At 46.0% G+C, this 23148-nt stretch overlaps 1 protein-coding gene across 1 annotated transcript in view; it reads left to right on the top strand.

The window, feature by feature from the left end:
• The window catches only part of LOC135509424 (zinc finger protein 423-like), a 154993-nt gene extending 138471 nt beyond the window's left edge, over positions 1–16522 (top strand). The window contains exons 7-8 of the mRNA XM_064930072.1: positions 669–784; positions 15737–16522. Coding sequence (XP_064786144.1) covers positions 669–784; positions 15737–15766 — 146 coding nt within the window. The 3' untranslated portion in view covers positions 15767–16522. The remainder of the gene's footprint in view (positions 1–668; positions 785–15736) is intronic.
• Positions 16523–23148: the final 6626 nt, after the last annotated feature.

Genomic DNA, 23148 nt, shown 5'->3' with positions numbered 1-23148 from the left:
TCCGTCTGCTTCTGTTAGTCTGTCTGCATCAGAAGCTCAGACCATGAAGCAGCCCCCCCCCCGTCTCCCTCTCAAAAGTTGTTTGGTTGTGTTCTCCCCCCACCCTCACTCCCTTCCCCCACAGGTACACAACACTCTTTTTTAAAAGTTTAACTCTATTCCTGTGCGGGTTATGAATAAGTAAGGGGATGCTGCTCCTTTGGGGAGGGTTAATAATTCAGACTCTCCACACACACACACACACACACACACACACACACACACACACACACACACACACACACACACACACACACACACACACACACACACACACACACACACACACACACACACACACACACACACACAGCAAACTTAAGTTTACTGAAACAAAACAGAAAAAAACCCGGCTGCCTCCCCATCTCTCCATATCTAATCCCCTCCCTGTCATCTCTCTTTTCTCTTTATATTCATATTTACGCTGTTGAAGTTGTTGTTTTAGTGCAATCAGTGTCTTTCCCTCACCTCTGTATTTGCACGGAGAGCGACAGATTCCCACTTTTCCTCCTTTTCCTCCAGTTCATTCAGTAACCTAGCTCACTGTTTAGCATAGCTCTGCCCTGTCACTGGTCTTTTTTATCCGAAACCAGTAATCTAACACGCCCTCTCCTTCTCCCCACCCCCAGTCTTTGTCCAGGCCAATAAGCTGCAGCAGCACATCTTTGCCGTCCACGGTCAGGAGGACAAGATCTACGACTGCTCCCAGTGTCCACAGAAGTTCTTCTTCCAGACTGAGCTCCAGGTCAGTACTAACTACATATAGACACCGACTGATGTCATCTCCCAGCAGCATTTCTGCCAGGCACCACTCAACCAATATAATCTGAAATCATATGATCTGACTTCAATAATACTTGCTCCTAATGGAGTAAGTAGGTTATCAATATTTTTTGTCTACCTTGGTTATTGGTCTTCATTTCCAGGATGCCATTGCAGTCTTGGACTCAGGGTATACCTGAACATGTTTTGTGGTATGGTTGATTAATGATTTGAAGAGAAAATGTGTAACTTCCTTATGGGCATGATTAGACCCCAGTGCACTGCTAATCAATCAGCTCTCCTGCTGGGTTCTTTGTAACCCAATATTAGACCTCTGATTAATCATTTAATGAGATGAGGTCTAAGGGCATTCCATAGCGACTTCATTCGAGATGATAACTCATGGTCAAATGACTGTACCTGCGTAGCATGTGTCCCGCGTCCGGAGCTCCATCCATAATGGTCGACGTTCTGGTGGAGCGTTGACGTTTGATCAGAAAACGATGAAACCCAGTGTTTAGATGCTACCCTCCCCCTCCCTCCCAAAATCTACAGCTCATATGGATGGCAATGTTTTGTTCTCGCTTTGCACACACACGTTTCCTCTACTTCCCCTCTGGGGCAGCATGGTGCACATTGCAAGGCTGATTAGCTAGACAAACAGGTGTGAAACACAGACTGGTGTGTGCGCAAAGTGAGAACACAACATGGAATCCATGTTTTGGTTTTGATTTGGGGGGTGGTAGAATCTAACAATTGGATTACATTTTTTCCTGGTCACCGCTCGGCCATGCAGACGACGACCTCCCAATCGAACCATCTGCCGATTATGGGTATAGCTTCGGGAAGTGGGAAAGCATCGCCAAACAGGCACAGACACAGGTCGGCAAATAACTTGCAAGTGTTATACTGCTAGACAGAGATACAGTATACTGTACAATCTCTGTCTAGAAGCTGGGCTCGGCCCTCCCCTGATGCGCATACACACACACCCCTCCCCTGACGCACACACACCCCTCCCCTGACTCACGCCCACATACAGTGCCTTGCGAAAGTATTCGGCCCCCTTGAACTTTGCAACCTTTTGCCACATTTCAGGCTTCAAACATAAAGATATAAAACTGTATTTTTTTGTGAAGAATCAACAACAAGTGGGACACAATCATGAAGTGGAACGACATTTATTGGATATTTCAAACTTTTTTAACAAATCAAAAACTGAAAAATTGGGCGTGCAAAATTATTCAGCCCCTTTACTTTCAGTGCAGCAAACTCTCTCCAGAAGTTCAGTGAGGATCTCTGAATGATCCAATGTTGACCTAAATGACTAAAGATGATAAATACAATCCACCTGTGTGTAATCAAGTATCCGTATAAATGCACCTGCACTATGATAGTCTCAGAGGTCCGTTAAAAGCGCAGAGAGCATCATTTACATTTACATTTAAGTCATTTAGCAGACGCTCTCATGAAGAACAAGGAACACACCAGGCAGGTCCGAGATACTGTTGTGAAGAAGTTTAAAGCCGGATTTGGATACAAAAAGATTTCCCAAGCTTTAAACATCCCAAGGAGCACTGTGCAAGCGATAATATTGAAATGGAAGGAGTATCAGACCACTGCAAATCTACCAAGACCTGGCCGTCCCTCTAAACTTTCAGCTCATACAAGGAGAAGACTGATCAGAGATGCAGCCAAGAGGCCCATGATCACTCTGGATGAACTGCAGAGATCTACAGCTGAGGTGGGAGACTCTGTTCATAGGACAACAATCATTCGTATATTGCACAAATCTGGCCTTTATGGAAGAGTGGCAAGAAGAAAGCCATTTCTTAAAGATATCCATAAAAAGTGTTTAAAGTTTGCCACAAGCCACCTGGGAGACACACCAAACATGTGGAAGAAGGTGCTCTGGTCAGATGAAACCAAAATTGAACTTTTTGGCAACAATGCAAAACGTTATGTTTGGCGTAAAAGCAACACAGCTCATCACCCTGAACACATCATACCCACTGTCAAACATGGTGGTGGCAGCATCATGGTTTGGGCCTGCTTTTCTTCAGCAGGGACAGGGAAGATGGTTAAAATTGATGGGAAGATGGATGGAGCCAAATACAGGACCATTCTGGAAGAAAACCTGATGGAGTCTGCAAAAGACCTGAGACTGGGACGGAGATTTGTCTTCCAACAAGACAATGATCCAAAACATAAAGCAAAATCTACAATGGAATGGTTCAAAAATAAACATATCCAGGTGTTAGAATGGCCAAGTCAAAGTCCAGACCTGAATCCAATCGAGAATCTGTGGAAAGAACTGAAAACTGCTGTTCACAAATGCTCTCCATCCAACCTCACTGAGCTCGAGCTGTTTTACAAGGAGGAATGGGAAAGAAATTCAGTCTCTCGATGTGCAAAACTGATAGAGACATACCCCAAGCGACTTACAGCTGTAATCGCAGCAAAAGGTGGCGCTACAAAGTATTAACTTAAGGGGGCTGAATAATTTTGCACGCCCAATTTTTCAGTTTTTGATTTGTTAAAAAAGTTTGAAATATCCAATAAATGTCGTTCCACTTCATGATTGTGTCCCACTTGTTGTTGATTCTTCACAAAAAAATACAGTTTTATATCTTTATGTTTGAAGCCTGAAATGTGGCAAAAGGTCGCAAAGTTCAAGGGGGCACTGTATACTCCCCTCGCAAGGCACTGTACCTCCCCTGACGCACACGCACACCTCCCCTGACGCACACACACCTCTAACCCTTCCCCTGGCCTAGCTAATGTTAACTAACCCTTCCCCTGGCCTAGCTAATGTTAACTAACCCTTCCCCTGGCCTAGCTAATGTTAACGAACCCTTCCCCTGGCCTAGCTAATGTTAACTAACCCTTCCCCTGGCCTAGCTAATGTTAACTAACCCTTCCCCTGGCCTAGCTAATGTTAACTAACCCTTCCCCTGGCCTAGCTAATGTTAACGAACCCTTCCCCTGGCCTAGCTAATGTTAACTAACCTTTTCCCTGGCCTAGCTAATGTTAACTAACCCTTCCCCTGGCCTAGCTAATGTTAGCTAACCCTTCCCTTAACCCTTTTAGCTAACCCTAAACTTTACCCTTTAACCTAACTCCTAACCCTTCCCCTGGCCTAGCTAATGTTCGCCACATCGTAACATATCTTAAATATTGCAAATTCGTAACATAGTACGAATTGTAATTCAGAACATATCATCTGAAATGGATGATGGACGTTCACAAATGATTGCATACCAAATGTAACATATGATACTAATTTGAGTGTCCCAGATTTTCTTTTTACTCTGCTATGTCTACCCGAGTCCACGTTGCGCAACCACATACTTAAATATATATTAGTACACCCACACGTATACTAACTCGTTCTGTTTTAGACACAGAAGACACTGACACACAATAATGTCCAGATCCAGCCACCCCTCCCCTCCATCAGGTTGACTTCCTTCCCTCCCGCCGTCCCCTCCTCTCCTTCCTCCCACCCTCTCCTGGCAGGGTTCTGGCCATGTTGGGTCGTTAGGATCCAGACAGATCGAGGAGGACCCAGCTCTGTATAACTCACTCAAGAGTGGGTCCAGTGGGCAGCTGGGGTCAGCGTTATTCTGCCCTGCCCGTGGCTGGATCCATCATCCTGAGAAATGAGCTACAGGCTAGAGGATGGACCCACCCAGCCGCCTGCTACTAACACACCCCCCCTCCCACTCTTCCTCATGTGGCTCCTTCCCGCTCCACTAGGGTGGATGGTAGAGGAGAGGGTCTGTGTGTATGCTAGCCCTGGGAGTGAACTTCCTGTGAGCTTAATGTCCAAATAATATCAATGGCTCCATTTTGGGGCTATGACCTAAATCTCCTGACCAGTCCACAGAGCCCTCAAGCCCCCCCCCTTCCGTGACAGTGATGTAGGGCCGGCGGCAGTGGGCATATGGCCGGTCAGTCCATTTAGCAGCAGGAGGAGTGCTGGACCCTGTCGGTCACTGTCTGCCTCACCCCGAGGCCGAGCGACTGAGAGATAAACACCAGCCGATCGCACAGTGTGGCACGGCCCCCTCTTGTGCCTCTCCACCTTTCCACACTCCTCCATTTTCCTCCCTTCCTTCCATCCTGGCCACACCTCTCCCCTCCTGACCGGGTCACAGCGTCAATAATAAGTCATTTTCCTCTCTGAGCTTCTTTAAGTAGGACCACTCACTCTATCACCAAGCTAGGAACACCATACTCACATGGCCACAGCAGCATCCTCTGATGAGTGTGAATCCTTCTTCCATTTCCTGGCCCTGTTCCATATCTGAGCATTGACTACTACTAACCACCCCCCCCCACCCACCAGCCCACCACTCTGCCTGTCCCCAAGAGGAGCAGGTCTAAGTGGGGGAGATGGAGTGGTCTGAGTGGGGGATGTGGGCTGGTCGTGGAGTTTAGTGGTGAGGCTGGTTGTTGTGGGGTTTGTGTTTAATGAGGTCTGAATGGATGGTTGGCCTGGGCTGTGCCGTGCTTGGGGTTCCCTACCCCAGCCCTCTGAGGGCCCACCCAGGGCCACCCTCCTTTAATCCTTCAGCCTTCCCACGAGCCTTTGGTGGGACACGTCACTGCATCATCCTCTCTCCCTCATGGCCACCTATCCCACCTCCCTTACTTTTCTGAACTCTCTTGCTTTTGCCTCCCTCTCTTTCATTCTCTCTATCCTATCCCATATGTACCAGCCCCCATGCATATTTTAGCCCCTCTCAGCTCCTCTCTCCTCTAGTCCTTTGTGCCTCTCCCCAGTGCCCCATAAATAGTCCAGACGTAAGCCGGTAAATAAGTGATGCTTATTGTCCCTGATCAGCACTGCTATACCCAGCCTGCCAGATCTGGATTCCTTTACTGGAAACTTCAGAGACTTGGCTTTTTTGTGGTTGTTGTTTGTCTCCCCCAGGTGCCTTAGAGCCTCCACCTCCCAATCTCACCCCTCTGTGGTCTGCTGTCATTGGCTGACCACATGGCTGAGCTTTACACTATGCTGGTTAATTCAACCCTCAGGGGGGCGTTGGCGCTCCCCACCCAGGCCAGCACACCCCCTCTGTTGGCATGTGTGTACACTATTTCCTTTAGCACTAGTAAATATTTAACTCCAGTCAGCAGTTTAGAATGGGAGGGGATGGGGGGAAGGAAGGAGGGGGTCCTCTGGCTTGTTTGTTTGTTGATTCCTCCTCCCTCTACATCCCGAAAGTGTTGAATATTTAAGTGCAGTGCATTCTCACACAATGCTCTTATAATGGTAGGAGCTGGTGTTTGGGTCTTAGAGCAGAGAAGGCACACGATTAACATGCCGTGTCTGATCTCTCGGTCTGCCTTGTTTGATTGGACAAGTTGTGCACTGAGCAGTGTCTTTGTTAGCCTTGTGTATGTTCACGTTAGGAAATGTGTCTGTTTTAAATGCGTGCGCTATGGAGTCTAAGTAGTGTTTTCTTTAATAGTCCTTGTCTATGCTCGCTGCCGTAGCTACGCTATAGTGTGTCAATATTGTAGTGTGTCTCTCTGAACTAAGGATGTGTTTTTGGATATGTGTGTAGGTGGCTGGGGAGTCCTTAGTTTGATCACCATGGCGTGCCACAGTGTGGAGGCAAGATTTGATCTAGGTGTCCCAGTGGCGGTGTCTGGTTGAGTCCCAGCTGCCCCGCTGTGCAGAGTGTCGCTCCATGTTATTAGAATGGGGACCAGGGGGGCTCTCTGCAGACCTCACTTCCCCACTGCCCCCCGCTCCCTCCCGCAAGCTGATTGGCCAGCTCAGAGAGATGCAGTCTCGGGACTGCATGCACCACATACAGGATACAGCTGTCTGGCTTGGCATACCTGTCTGTCTGAGCTGCACCGCAGAACACTATGGTCCACTGTGGTAGCCTACCCTGGTCTAGTGATAAGGCAGTGGTGTGAAGCTGTGGTCACGTTATCAATGGTATTGTATTTTTCAGCTCAATAATCACGTTAATTGTACAGCAACAACACTTAAGGAGGTGAGAACAGGGATTTTGAGTTGTGCTTGGGAAAAGGGTTAAGGGGGGGGGTGAGAACAGCCATGGAACAACCTCTGAACATGGAACAACCTCTGCATAGAACATGGAACAACCTCTGCATAGAACATGGAACAACCTGCAGACCTCTGAGGAGATGGAACAGGAACATACTGTCGTCCCTCACATCCTCAGCCCCAGGACATGTTTAAGTTGTTTACCTGTTTCTGTGTGTTTTGTTTTTGTTCCCGAACTCCCGCACTGCGAAAGAAACTCAGACAAATTTGAGTGAGGTGAATTCAAATGAAAAACGCTCTACATGGGGTGAGCTAATCTTCTGAGGGAATCAAGACATTCACATCCTGTCGTCTTACCATGGTGTGTGTGTGTGTGTGTGTGTGTGTGTGTGTGTGTGTGTGTGTGTGTGTGTGTGTGTGTGAGCATTGTTTGCTACAAGCCTCTGAAAGGGACTCTTTGAATAAGGGTTGTTGACTAAAGATCCAATGACACCCTGTATAGTACCCACACACACATTCCCCATAGAGATTATGTCACAAACCTCCCCCTCATGAAACAACCCTACTTAAGTGATATGAAGAGAGAGGGAGGAAGAGAGAGGGAGACCATGGCTGCCCTGGTGCCCGGAGAGATGAGGTGTCTGTTAGAAATGGAATAATTTAGGGGCCAGCGTGGAAGTGGGGAGAGAGGCTGGGACAAGAGGAGGGAGATCCATCGGGATTGAATCAACTATTCTATCTCCTTACCCTCTCCATCCCTTCTCTATCTGTCTGTTACATTCCATGATTTGTATTCTATGAGAGAGAGAGAGAGAGTGAGGGGGGAAGGAGGAAGGGAAGGGGGGCAGTTCTCTCCTCCAGGAACCTGTCCCTGTTTGTGTGTCTGCCTCCACAGAGCAAAGCATCGTACCTAGTCAGACATGACAGTTTAACTGAGAACTGTTGTCGCGGTACAGGACTAGCGCTGTATGGTGCGGTGTCGTTCCACTCATGCCAAAACAGGAGCGGAACTGTCATGGCTGTGACAGTGACGTATGAGCCGGGTATTGTCCCTGAGTGGGTTCTCTTGGCACCGTGTAGAGACGTGGTTACACTGTGATCTGATTTGATCAACCACAAATATGTGGATTACGTCACTAGATCAACATCATACATCACCACACTGGTGGTTTGGTAATGGTCTTTTATTTCTTTCTCTCTCCCTCCCTCTCTCTGTCATTCTCTTGGTCTCTTTATCTCTGTCGTTCTCTTTCTCCATCTCTCCCTCTCCATCATAGAGAACACATAGGATGGGGTCTTTTACACCCTGATGTTCTCCGTTCAGCAGCTGGAGGCTGACACAAACACACTCTATAAATCACACACACCACTGACAGCTCACAGTTGCACCATCAACCCTTCCTCACGCTCTCCTCTCTGTAAAATTTTCCCATCTCTCTTTCTCGCTTTCTCTCGCTTTCTCTCTCCCCTCTGGGTGATCATATTTGTGACACCACAAAGCGCACCACATCAAACCCCTCCCCTCACCCTTCTCTGTGCACTTTTGTTCCCTACTCTTAGCTTTCCCCCTCAGTTTAGGGTGCATTGTAATCAAATTGGCGGGCTCCCTGGGGGCCTGTGGGGATTGGGTCTGTTATGACAGTGACACGGAAAGGGAATGGGAGTGTGCTTTAGTGATCAGGCCGGGCGGGCTGGGAGAGCGAATGGGAGAGCAGCGCTCCATGTCTCTGTACTCTGTCACCCATGGCACAGTCCGTCTGGGGCCCCTGAGCTCATCTGGCACTAGGCACTCCACTACGCCCCATAGAGCCTGTACAGCCACAGGCCCCCTCTCTGTTCTCTCTCTGGGTGTAAATGTTCTTATCATATGGTGTATATAAGTGCACATGTTCTTATCATATTGTGTATGCAAACCAATAAATATTTGAGGGGATATTCTCACACACTAACACAACACTCATATTGTATTTTAGAGGGTATGCCAGTCAGCAGTTGGATCAGGAAGTCATGGTAGGTGTGTTATTTTGTTAGCCTATACAGGGGGATGATGAGGGACTGAATCAGGCCTATTTTCTGTAATTTAGCTGAGGCTATTTCAACTAGGATGTTATTGTAGGTCTAACTAGGTGAGTGTGTTTCTATGTGGTTTTGTCTTATGGCTAGCCAGTTCTGTGAGTGTTTGTGTGTGTGAGTCTTTCGGATGCGCTTGTCTCTGAGTCTGAGCTTGGCTTTACTGGAGGATAGCAGCAGGGGAGGGGAAGTCCCCCTTGGGTGACAGGGTGGGGGCCAGGGGGGAGGATGGCGAAACAGGACATGTCAGGAGAACGGGCACATTTATTGGGTGGGTTGGGAGGTTAAGGAGAGGCGGGGGGAGGAAAGAGGGAATACAGGGGGAGGGCAGGGGGGCGTTTATTTGTAGCACACTCCCCAGTGAGTTTCCTGTCTCTCGGAGGTGAAAACCTGGGAACATATGAAGCTTTAAGAGCCCATCTGTTAGTCTCCGGCCCTTGGAAGACTGTCAGCGGTCTAAAAATAAGGCACACTAAAGTGCACCGGGCGGCAAAGGTGGTTTTTAATTTAGTGTTAAAAACAGAGCAGAGAGGGACAGGCTAGCGTCCTAAGAGTAGAGCCTCTCCCAGATTAATACAAAGGTAATAACTCAAATATAGTCGTTGCATAAGTATTCACACACCTTTTTTATCAGATCACATAATAATTTATATTGACTCACTGTGTGAAATAATAGGGGTTGAAATTATTTTTTGAATGACTACCCATTCCTCTGTCCCCCATACATGCAACATGCAAGGTCCCTCAGTCAAGTATTGCATTTCAAGTACAGATTCGACTACAAAGACCAGGGAGATTTTCGAAAGCCTCATAACGAAGGGTAGTGATTGGTATATAGGTAATAATTTCAAATCAGACATTGGATATATCTTTAAGCATGGTCAAGTTAATAATAATGCAGTGGATGATGTATTAAACTACCTAAACGCTTCACGGATGTAGTCATCCTTCTGAACTGCAGGAAGGAAACTTCTCAGGGATTTCACCATGAGGCCATTGGTGATTTTAAAACCGCTATGGCTGTGATTGGGAGAAAAAAAAATGAGGATGGATCAACAACATTGTAGTGACTCAATAATGACCTAAATGACAGAGTCAAAAGAAGAATAAAAAGTATTACAACACATGCATATGTAAGCAATATGGCACTAAAGTAATACTGCAAGAAAACACAGCAAAGGAATACATAGTTTTTGGCCTGAATGCAAAGCCTTATAGGAAACTCCAACGCATCACTGAGTAACTGCCTCCTTATTTTCAAGCAGCGTCGATGGAGGAACTTTGAATGTTTTTGGACTTCTGAGAGTTGGCTTAAAGTTGGACCAGAGCTAGCTCGCTAACAAGCGTGTGTGTGCTGAGAGCGGCACCTGAATTAAAAACACCTCTTACCTTTTTAGTAGTTAATAAATCCAATGTGAAATGTGATAAATATAGTGTCTGCAATTAGCATTGAAAAAAATGTATCCATTTTTCTCAAATTAAATATTTCTCCCTCGTTTCTGAATCACACTTGTAATGTCAGTAGGCTCCAGTAGCTTTATATAACGTCAGTAGGCTACAGTAGCTTCATGTAACGTCAGCAGGCTACAGTAGCTTTATGTAACTACAGTAGCTTTATGTAACGTCAGCAGGCTACAGTAGCTTTATGTAACGTCAGTAGGCTTTATGTAACGTCAGCAGGCTACAGTAGCTTTATGTAACGCAGTAGCTTTATGTAGGCTACGTAGCTTTATGTCAGCTACGTCAGTAGGCTACAGTAGCTTTATGTAATGTCAGTAGGCTCCTTCAGTAGCTTAGCTTTATGTAACGTCAGCAGGCTACAGTAGCTTTATGTAACAGCAGGCTACAGTAGCTTTATGTAACGTCAGCAGGCTACAGTAGCTTTATGTAACGACAGCAGGCTACAGTAGCTTTATGACAGTAGCTTTATGTAACGCCAGCAGGCTACAGTAGCTTTATGCGTCAGCAGGCTACAGTAGCTTCAACGCAGCAGGCTACAGTAGCTTTATGTAACGTCAGGCTACAGTAGCTTTATGTAACGTCAGTAGGCTACAGTAGCTTTATTTATGTAACGTAGCAGGCTACAGTAGCTTTAGTAGGCTACAGTAGCTTTATGTAAGTGTTTATGTAACGTAGGCTCCAGTAGCTTTATGTAACGTCAGCAGGCTACAGTAGCTTTATGTAATGTCTACAGCAGGCTAGGCTACAGTAGCTTTATGTAACGTCGCAGGCTACAGTAGCTTTAGGCTACAGTAGCTTCATTTAACGTCAGCAGGCTACAGTAGCTTCATGTAACGTCAGCAGGCTACAGTAGCTACAGTAGCTTCATGTAACGTCAGCAGGCTACAGTAGCTTTATGTAACGGCAGGCTACAGTAGCTTCATGTAGCTTTAACGTCAGCAGGCTACAGTAGCTTTATGTAACGTCAGTAGGCTACAGTAGCTTTACAACGTCAGCAGGCTACAGTAGCTTTTTATGTAGCAGGCTACAGTAGCAGTTTAGCTTAGCTTCATGTAACGGCTACAGTAGCTTCATGTAACGCTACAGTAGCTTTAGGCTCTACAGTAGCTTTATGTAACGTCAGCAGGCTACAGTAGCTTCATGTAACGTCAGCAGGCTACAGTAGCTTTATGTAACGTCAGCAGGCTACAGTAGCTTTATGTAACGTCAGTAGGCTACAGTAGCTTTATGTAACGTCAGCAGGCTACAGTAGCTTTATGTAACGTCAGTAGGCTACAGTAGCTTTATGTAACGTCAGCAGGCTACAGTAGCTTTATGTAACGTCAGCAGGCTACAGTAGCTTTATGCAACGTCAGCAGGCTACAGTAGCTTTATGTAACGTCAGCAGGCTACAGTAGCTTTATGTAATGTCAGCAGGCTACAGTAGCTGTATGTAACGTCAGCAGGCTAGGCAGCAGGCTACAGTAGCTTTATGTAATGTCAGTAGGCTCCAGTAGCTTTATGTAACGTCAGTAGGCTACAGTAGCTTTATGTAATGTCAGCAGGCTACAGTAGCTTTATGTAATGTCAGCAGGCTACAGTAGCTTCATGTAACGTCAGCAGGCTACTTTAGTAGCTTTAGCTTTATGTAATGTCAGCAGGCTACAGTAGCTTTATAGCTTTATGTAACGTCAGCAGGCTACAGTAGCTTTATGTAACGTCAGTAGGCTACAGTAGCTTTATGTAACGTCAGTAGGCTACAGTAGCTTTATGTAACGTCAGTAGGCTACAGTAGCTTTATGTAATGTCAGCAGGCTACAGTAGCTTTATGTAATGTCAGCAGGCTACAGTAGCTTTATGTAATGTCAGCAGGCTACAGTAGCTTTATGTAACATCAGCAGGCTACAGTAGCTTCATGTAACGTCAGCAGGCTACAGTAGCTTTATTTAACATCAGCAGGCTACAGTAGCTTTATTTAACATCAGCAGGCTACAGTAGCTTTATGTAACGTCAGTAGGCTACAGTTGCTTTATGTAACGTCAGTAGGCTACAGTAGTTTTATGTAATGACAGCAGGCTACAGTAGCTTCATGTAACTTCAGCAGGCTACAGTAGCTTTATGTAACGTCAGCAGGCTACAGTAGCTTTATTTAACGTCAGCAGGCTACAGTAGCTTTATGCAACGTCAGCAGGCTACAGTAGCTTTATGTAACGTCAGCAGGCTACAGTAGCTTTATGTAACATCAGCAGGCTACAGTAGCTTTATGTAACGTCAGCAGGCTACAGTAGCTTATGCCTCGGAGGGGAAAGGGCAGGTTGCCTGCACATACACTGCCGAAGATTTTCAGCTGGCAGGCAGACACTGGAACAAGTTTCTGAGTGATTGAGTAAGGGCTTTGCATAGGCACCTTGTTGCGTTTTTTGTGAGACTGAAAAAAATACTTTACTTTCGTTCCCAGTTCTGATTCTGTTCCTTGAAAAATGTCGTTATGTAATGTCCAGCAGGCTACAGTAGCTTCATGTAACGTCAGCAGGCTACAGCTTTATGTAACGCCAGTACAGTAGCTTTATGTAACTTTTCCAGTTTTCGGTTCTGTTCCCCGATTCCTGTGTTTGCTAAAGGACACCTAGTGAACTGACATATTTGAGTCTCCCCATTCCTCCCTGCTCCCCAGGGGGCGCCACAAAACCAGGAGCCGGGAGGGGCCAGGGGGCCCTGCGGCGGCGCATCAGACGCCTTATTGAAAGTGACATGATGGCAGCCCTGTCCAGGTTCTCACGCGTTGTTAACATGGTTAGAAAAAGCACCGTGTTGGTAACATAGATTTGATTTTCCTTTATCTTTATCTCCTGCCTCCCCTCCCTTCCCGTGTGTGTGCAGCAGTCTCGCAGTCTCTGCATTAGTAATGCGACTGGGCCATATTTCCCATGAGCCCACAGCTCGGCAGGATTTAGCCTCTCTTTTATAACCAGTTTAGGAAAACAATGACAGCGTTGATATTGACTGAGCAGTGAGGGGCTGTTCTGTCCACTGCATAGACTCCCCCTGCAGAGGGGCGCTGTTCCATCCATCACGCAGTGTCCTCCTGCTACACGGTGACATGAGAGCAGGCTCTCTCCATTTAGTTTGATGGTATAATACAAAGAGAGAACACTGTCAGTTATGTCTTGCCTTTGTTAGTACAGTGGCTAGGTTATCTTGTACACTAGATGTCTTTGTCTTGGCTGTGGTTAGATGTTTGTAAGGTGGAGTTGGCTAGAGATATGATGCAGTCCAAGACAGGGAGGAGGAGGTTGTTTCAGGATCAATTACTGTCTTGATTGGTTCTTAAGGTTGTAGGGGTTTAAGTGATAGATTGTCAGGTACTGTATTGGGGTGATCCTCTGTGAGATGACGGGGTGTATTTTTGGTCTCCGTCTCCACTTGTTTAAAGAGCAGAGCCCTTGATCTCCTCATCCTGGAGAATATATCAATTACAGCTGCAAAGGACTGATGTCACACTGAGAGTCATTATCAGATTCAGAGACGCACGCCATTCGCCCCATCGATTGCCTGAGGCGTGATCAATACTCCTGCCCCTGACGCCGCTTTCAAATGAAGAGCGCTAACTAAGACCAGCATCACAGTGTGTACGTTAACACTGATTAACAAATTAAACAAGTGCTACTTGTTGTGTGTGACTGCGTGTTTGTGTGTGTCTGTGAAACGGTGTGTCCATCCTATGGAATGTGCAGCAGTGTAGGTGAGGGTGTTTGTGTGGCTACTTTCTCCTCTGCTCTCCCTAGCTGTGCTGTTTCCATCAGGCCACTGCGGTGCTGGTGTAACCCGGGACCCAAGGGAGTAGCCGCTGCCTCTCAATCCCATCTTTCTGCAAATCAATACATACCAGCAAAACCCTGGAAACCTTGGGGGGAACATGCACTCACAGTCACTCCTCTCTCTCTCTCTCTCTCCCCTCCCTCCCTCCCTCACACTCACACACATAAACACATTCCCTTACTAAGATAAGACAAGGCCGCATCCAAAAAATGCATGCCATTTGTGGTCACAGAAGGACAAAGTACACAAAAAGCAAGCACAGATACAACTGACATGTGCATTTACGTGATGATGATGACATCCAGATCTAGTATTCTGTTTTGTCTAAAATGTTCCTCCTCCCCTCTGGCTGGAGCTCTCCAGTCTGTTGTGGTCTGACGAACAGGAGAAGCAGGCAGAGGAAGAGCCAATCCTGACCTCTGCTGGAGGGGGGCAGAACTGCAGGCGGTGTGGCTCAGAGAGAGAAGTGGTTTGCTCTCATAATGGGGTCAGTGGCTCCCAGTGAGATACGGCTCCTCACTGGAGAGCCTCCCTTGTGCGTGTTCTTGCTCACATACGTGGGGGAGGGGCACAGGAAAAGAGGGAGGGATAGAGCAAGAGAGACTAAAAGAGGAAAAGAAAGACTGGCTCTGAACGGCTGCAATCAGACAGTTGAAGGCTTTAAGACCTGGACTGGGCGCTTGGCCTCCTCTGCTGAACTAGTGCAGTCTGGCTCTGCCAACAGTCGTGTGCAAAATATGTGCACCAAGATAAGGCCCAAAGAATAAGAATAAGCATTTATCAACGGAAAACCATGTTTAATCCTACAGATTTTCCACCCTTTTCTTTTTTCATAGTGGTGCACAAAAACATGGGCCTATCTTTCTGTGAGAGATTAATCTTGGAAAGCAGCTTTTAGCAAGAAGAGGGGGATGATTGCTGAGCTTTCCCTGGGAATTGGGTTTATGGTCCAGGGGAGAGCGCAGAGGAACCCGCCAGCCTACCAGAAATCTCCCTAACACACAAGCCTCTGGGAGCCCCATATATGCTGTGATTGAAAATGTAACTCTTCACATCATATCTGGTTTGGTTTGTGAAGTTATATCCTCTGGTTGAGGTGTGCATAGAATCTAAGCTCCTGCAGTTGTTTCTGGGGGTGTTGTGAATTTAGTTTTGATAAAGGTGTTTTGTGCGTTTTTATTATGAATTTATGTGTTGCGCTCGAGAGCCGTTGGAATGTGGGCCTCATAAGGTATTGAGATGGTGTTTTCAAATATTTATAAGAATATCAGAAGGGATGCCTCATAAATCTGAATAAACAAATCATTGTTTCATGTTGCCATGGATTAATATAATATGACTGTTGTGTTTATCTGCAGCTCTATGTAAGATGAATAGAAATGGTGTGTGTGTGTGGGAGAGCAGGTAGTTCATGTTACAGGAGGCTGGGGCCATCCGATGGACAGAGACATGACGGTTGTGTATAAAGATAGGGATAGCGTGAGGGGGTAGGTGGCTGTGGGGGCTCGGAGGTGTGGGCACGTAGCTTATTATTTCTCTCCTCATGTGTTCTCCTCTCCTCTCTTCCCTTCCAGAACCACACACTGAGCCAGCACGCGCAGTGAGACTGGGCCCGGCAGGACTCCCGGCTCAGCCCAGAACCCCGACCCAGGCCCGGTGGGGGAGGACCATTTCAACATCACAGCCAATCAAAGTGTCATTTGCTACTCACATGTAAAACTCTAAGGATTCCGCCACCAGGCGCAGCTATTACGAGCAGTGGGGAATGAATATTAATGGGATATGCTATTAAAAAAGAAAAGGAGAGAAAAAAGGATATGAAGGAGAGAAAAGGTATTGTACGTGCAGTATTTTTTATCGTCCCTGCTTCCCAGTTGTGAGGTTTTTTTTAACAAAAGACAAAAACGGGAGAGAAAAATAAATGCCTCTGTCTGATTTTAGTCTCTAGAAATGCTTCCCTTGGCCTCTGTTGCTTCTTGTATCAAACTTCAGAGGTGCCAAATCTTTTCTCCTTTTTTCTTTGCATATGTTTTCTTCTCTTTCGTTTTTGTACCTTGCAGTAACTAGGTACTTGTGCTGTGTTGTGGTTGTTTGCCAGTCATAAGATTTCTGCGTTTTCCTCCTTTTTATTATTATTGTTACATATTTTCTTTTTTGTAATTACAAAATAAAAAGACATAAAACAAAATAAAGTTGAGAAAAACACAATGGTTTGATTGGATTTTCCAATCTATGGACCTAAAGGTTATTGTAAAAATGATCAATTTCAGTGAAACTGGATGACGTCTGCTTTTTAAATGTGAATTAACCAGAATGCAACTAGTACAGTCAAAAATTACAAATAAATCAATCACAAATAAAGGGAATGTGTGTGTATGTGTGTCTTGTTTTTCTAATGAAAGTCAGCGAGGAGAGAACAACATACCTTCACGACAGCATACGCTCACTGTAATCCTAATGATTTCATCTTTTACACTCCATCCACAACCATTCCAGCTACCTAGCACTCATCATCAGTGACTCATCAGGGGTAGACGTGTTCCTATCTGAAAACTGATCATAACACATGTATGAAATGTAATATAATATGCGGAGCTAAGTCTTCCGTTTTCTCAGAACATGGGGTCTTTACATTCAGGGAAAGGATCTGTTGGGGGGAAATATCATGAACTAATTGTGGATTATGATTTTTTTCCCCCATTGCTTTTATTATTTAGATCTAATAAAACGGATATAACTGCAATGATCGCTATACTACTTAAAAAAACATGTACAATCAATGTGGAAACACATTTCCTAGTAGTATAGCAGGATAAAAGAAGCTTACTCCACAAATCATTCACTGATGATTGAATGAACTTGTGTATAATATATTTAATTCCCTAAATCCTATAACATTTAATGTATTTCCCTAAATCCTATAACATTTAATGTATTTCCCTAAATCCTATAACATTTAATATATTTCCCTAAATCCTATAACATTTAATATATTTCCCTAAATCCTATAACATTTAATATATTTCCCTAAATCCTATAACATTTAATATATTTCCCTAAATCCTATAACATTTAATATATTTCCCTAAATCCTATAACATTTAATATATTTCCCTAAATCCTATAACATTTACTATATTTCCCTAAATCCTAGAACATTTGATGATCATATCAGGAAGAATTTATTTTCAATGTATGACATTGAAATCTGGATTATACAAAATATAACAGAGAGGAATAAACTTATGTCATCTAAAGCCAGCCATATAAAACCTCTTTCCACCTCCCTTTAAACTAACAATAATAGACTGTTGGTTTGGTTTGACGACCATACGGCTCTGCTTTAATTGCATCCATGTGTTTAAGCAGCTGGTTCAGCCGTCGAGTCTCATGGCTTCTGCTGGACAGAAGGTCGGTACCGTTCCCAGAAATCAGTCATCGGAACACATTGATATACCACAGTGCCCTGGGAGCAGTTGAACTTGAGTCAACTTGCCATATAACTTGTTTGAACTACAACTGGCAAATGCATGTGTACTGTATCTTTAAATATATTGGCCAGCTTTCCTTGAAAAACTAAGGGATATGTTTTAATCTTCTACAATTTAAATGTTACATTTCAATATATTTTGAGCCCAACATTTATAATCAGAACATGGAATTGATATTTCCTATATGTTAGAAAATATCATAGACTTTGCAATGGTTAAAGCAGGTTATAAACTGTTAACCTCAAATCAAATTGCATTTGTCACATGCGCCAAATAGAACAGCTGTAGACTATACCGGGAAATGCTCACTTAGCCCATTCCCAACAACGCAGAGTTAAAGAGTAAGGAAAAGATATACAAGGAGTACCCGTATCAAGTAAATGTGCAGGGGTACGAGGTAGTAGAGGTAATATGTAAAAGTGACTAGGCAATCATGATAGATAATAAACCGAGTAGAAGCAGCGTGTGTGTGTGTGAGTATGTTGTGTGTGTGTGAGTGTGTGGGTAGAGTCCAGTGAGTATGCATAGAGTCAATGCAAATAAAAAGGGGGTCAATGTAAATAGTCAGGGTAGCCATTTGATTAACTGTTCAGCAGTTTTATGGCTTGAGAGTAGAAGCTGTTCAGAAGCCTTTTGGTCTTAGACTGCTTGCATTGCAGGAGCAGAGAGAACTGTCTATGACTTGGGTGGCTGGAGTCTTCCTTCCTCTGACACCACCTGGTATAGAGGTCCTGGATGGCAGGGAGCTCGGCTCCAGTGATGTACTGGACCTCACTACCCTGTGTAGCGCCTTACGGTCGGATTCTAAGCAGTTGCCATAGCAAGTGGTGCTGCAGCCTGTCAAGATGTTCTCAATGGTGCAGCTGTAGAACTTTTGAGGATCTGACAAATATTTTCAGACTCCTACAGGGGAAGAGGTGTTGTCGTGCCCTCAACTGTGTTGGTGTGTTTGAACCACGATAGGTCCTCGCAATTACTCGACTGATGGAGGTAGCGAACCATTCATGTAAGCTTGCGAAATCAGGTAGCGAGGCTTATAAACTAGAGGCCTAGTATGTGTAATAATATTTGATGGACTGTGTGTGTCACACCCTGATCTGTTTCACCTGTCCTTGTGATTGTCTCCACCCCCTCCAGGTGTCGCTGATTTTCCCCAGTGTATTTATCCCTGTGTTTCCTGTCTCTCTGTGCCAGTTCGTGTTGTATGTTTTTGACCCTTGCCTGGTTCTGTACCATTCTGCCTGCCTTGACCACGAGCCTGTCTGCCATTCTGTACCTCCTGGACTCTGATCAGGTTTTGACCTTTGCCTGTCCACAACCATTCCCTTGCTTACTCCTTTTGGATTAATAAACATTGTAAGACTCCAACCATCTGCCTCCTGTGTCTGCATCTGGGTCTCGCCTTGTGTCATGATAGTACGAACTGGCCATGACAGACTCAGCAGACTTGGACTAGCTCCACCACGCTGTCTCCCTGCATGGCGCCACCATTGGGAGACATCAGGAGTTGCTACAGGGCCTTTTGGAAGGGCTCAGTTCCTTGACAGAAGCCCACGACCATGGGTTAAAGGATATTATGGAGCAAATCAGGGAGTTAGCTCAGAGACTGTCTGCCACTTCTGAAAAAACCCAATCACCCAGTAAATTTTTCTTTCTGTGGTGAATTTGCACAGCCTATTCCAGCTCCCTGAGAATCCTGCTTACCTCCTCCGAAGTGATATTCGGGGAATCCTGGTACCTGCCGGAGTTTTCTTTCTCAGTGCCCGCTTATTATGGCGCTATAGCCATGTTTGTTTCCCTCAGAGCGATCGCAGATAGCATATATCATTACGCTAATGTCGGAAGGGCGCTCTCCTGGGCTACGGCAGTTTGGGAGCAACAATCTGCCATTTGTGGTCATCTGGAGGAATTTATGGCAGAGGTTAGAAAGCTATTTGAGGGGAAGTCACTCATAGTACTGTGTTGTTTAATTACGGGTTTCTAGTAACCACAGTGAGACTATACAGTTCCTCCTCATTGCATCTCCCCATGTTCCATTTGTTTTGGGATGTTCCTGGCTACAAAAGCACAATCTGGTGAATGACTGGACCACAAACTCCAACCTGGGTTGGAGCCCATTTTGCCATTCCCACTGCCTTCAAGCAGCACAGCCTTCCCCAAGTCGTATTCCTCAGGAATGTTTGCAAGACTGTGGATGTCTCAGCTATTCCCACTGAATACCATGACCTCCTGGAAGTGTTCAGTAAGGCACGTTGCTTCCCTTCCTCCGCACCCTCCTTATGACTGTGTCATTGATCCTCTTCCAGGCACTACACTACCTCGGGTCGGTTGTATACTCTGTCCAGACCAGAGACCAAAGCTATGGAGGAGTACATAGAGGAATCTTTGGCTACTGGGGCCGTCCGTCCATCTGCATCTCCTGCCGGTGCAGGGTTTTTCTTTGTGGAAAAGAAGGACAAGACCCTGCGTCGGTAAAAAATCACTATCCCCTACCTCTCCTCAGTGTTTGAACCTCTCCAGGGAGCCACCATGTTTTCCAAGATGGACCTTCTGAATTCCTACCACCTGGTTCGGATACATGAGGGGGATGAGTGGAAACAGCCTTCAATACAGCCAGTGGACATTATGAGTACCAGGTCAGGCCGTTTGGACTCACCAACGCCCCCGCTGTCTACCAGGCTCTGGTAAACGATGTGCTCCGGGACAAAACCGGTTTGTGTTTGTTTACCTTGACGACATCCTGTTTTTTCCTGTTTTTTCCTGTTTCTCTGCCCAAGAACATGTACTTCATGTCAGACAGGTTCTTCAGTGCCTCCTGGAGAACCAACTGTTCGTGAAAGCTGAGAAGTGTGAGTTCCACCGCTCTACTATCACCCTTCTGGGATGTGTCATTGCTGAGGGCAATATTCAGATGGATCCTGGAAAGGTGAAAGCAGTGGTGGATTGGCCTCAACCAATGTACAGGGTGCAGTTGCAAGGGTTCTTGGTTTTGCTAACTTCTACCGCCATTTTATTCGGGATTACAGCACCTTGGCGGCCCCACTCTTGGAACTCAACTCTCCCAAGGTACCGTTCAAATGGTCTCCAGCTGTCGACAAAGCCTTTGTGGACCTGAAGCATCGGTTCACAACAGCTCCCATCCTCATCCATCCGGACCCCTTGCATCATTTTGTGGTGGAAGTGGATGCTTTGGATGTTGGAGTGGGGGTGATCCTGTCCCAGCGATCTGCCCAGGACCAAAAGCTTCATCTCTATGCCTTCCTGTCCCATTGGCTCAATCCTGCAGAGAGGAACTACGATGTAGGCAATTGAGAACTCATGGTGTTTAAGATGGTGTTGGAAGAGTGAAGGCACTGGCTGGAAGGAGCAGAACAGCCATTCTTGGTCTGGACCGACCATAAACACTTGGAATATCTCTGTGCAGCCAAGCGCCTCAACTGCAGGCAGGCCAGGTGGGCCCTCTTGTTAACCAGATTCAACTTCACCATTTCCTACTGCCCAGGGTCAAGAAATGATGCTGATGCTCTCTCCCGCCTATAAAGTACCTCTGCCACACCCTCAACCTCCGAAACCATTCTCACTACCTCTTGCCTTACTGCCACTGTGGATTGGGGTATTGAGAACCTGGCTCGTGAGGCGCAACGCTCCCAGCCTGTTTGTCCCTAACCCAGTCCAGTCCCAGGTCCTGGAATGGGCTCATTCCTCCAGGCAGACCTGTCATCCAGGGTCCCGTCATATACTAGCCTTCCTCCGACCATGTTTCTGGTGGCCCACAATGGTTCCTGACATCTCTGCCTTCGTCACCGCATGCACAGTGTGTGCTCAGAACAAGACTCCACGGCAAGCTCCTTCTGCCCTCCTTCAGCCACTACTGATCCCTCATCATCCCTGGTCTCATATCTCTGGACTTTGTCACTGGGCTCCCTCCGTCTGATGGCAACACTGTCATTCTGACGGTAGTCGATTGGTTCTCCAAGGCCGCCCATTTCATCCCTCTCCCCAAACTACCTTCTGCCAAGGAGACGGCCCAGTTTATGGTGCAGCATGTCTTCCTGATCCATGGACTCCTGGTAGACATGGTCTCCGATCGAGGTCATCAATTTTCGTCTCAGTTCTGGAAGGCATTCTGCACCCTTTTTGGGTCGTTGGCCAGCCTGTCATCTGGATTCCATCCCCAAACCAACGGTCAGTCGGAGCGAGCCAAACAAGACCTGGAAACCAGCTTGAGATGCCTGGTCTCAACCAACCCCACAACCTGGAGCCGTCAACTGGTCTGGGTGGAGTATGCCCGGAACACCCTTCCCTGTTCTGCCACGGGACTCTCCCCTTTCAAGTGCTGCATGGGGTATCAGCCTCCACTCTTCCAAGAACAAGAGCAGGAGGTCAGCGTACCCTCGGCCCAGATGTTTGTCCACCGCTGTCGACGTGGACAAACATCTGTCGAAAACATGCCATAACTGCAGGTGGCAATAAATCATCAACATTGGCTTTATACCTGTTCCAACAACACACTATAGGTGCCAGTGTGCACCCTTTAGTACTAAATTTCCCTTTTTCAGGACCCTGTCTTTCAAATATAATTTGTAAAAATCAAAATAACTTTACAGATCGTCATTGTAAAGGGTTTAAACACTGTTTCCCATGCTTGTTCAATGAACCATAAACAATTAATGAACATGCACCTGTGGAACGGTCATTAAGACACTTACAGCTTACAGACAGTAGGCAATTAAGGTCACAGTAATGAACATTTAGGACACTGAAGAGGCCCTTCTACTGACTCTGAAAAACACCAAAAGAAAGAAGCCCAGGGTCCCTACTCATTTGTGTGAACGTGCCTTAGGCATGCTGCAAGGAGGCATGAGGACTGCAGATGTGGCCAGGGCAATAAATTGTAATGTCCGTACTGTGAGACGCTACAGAGAGTGCTACATGGCCAGCGAAGAGCCCAGATCTCAATCTCATTGAGCAAGTCTGGGACCTGTTGGATTGGAAGGTGAAGGCTAGGGCCATTCCCCCCAGAAATGCCCGGGAACTTGCAGGTGCCTTGGTGGAAAAGTGGGGTCAATCTGGTCCAGACCATGAGGGGGAGATGCAGTGCAGTACTTAATGCAGCTGTTGGCCACACCAGATATTGACTGTTACTTTTGATTTTGACCCCCCCCCCCCCCCCTTTGTTCAGGGACACATTATTCCATTTCTGTTAGTCACATGCCTGCGGAACTTGTTCAGTTTATGTCTCAGTTGTTGAATCTTATGTTCATACAAATATTTACACATGTTAAGTTTGCTGAAAATAAATGCATTTGACAGTGAGAGGACGTTTCTTTTTTTGCTGAGTTTAGAAGTAGTAGAAGAAAATGTACTACTTCACAATGGAGATGCCTCAATGTTGCTGCCCAATTTCACACAGTAGCCAAATGGAACATATACAATGTTGCATCTGCTAACTATCTCAATGGGGACTCCTGCCAGCACACACAACAGGTGCAGTT

Source organism: Oncorhynchus masou, chromosome 22 (assembly GCF_036934945.1).
Source record: "Oncorhynchus masou masou isolate Uvic2021 chromosome 22, UVic_Omas_1.1, whole genome shotgun sequence".
NCBI classification, from domain to species: Eukaryota; Metazoa; Chordata; class Actinopteri; order Salmoniformes; family Salmonidae; genus Oncorhynchus; species Oncorhynchus masou.
The sequence above is the reverse complement of the archived record's forward strand: the minus strand, read 5'-3'. Positions and strand labels throughout refer to the sequence as shown.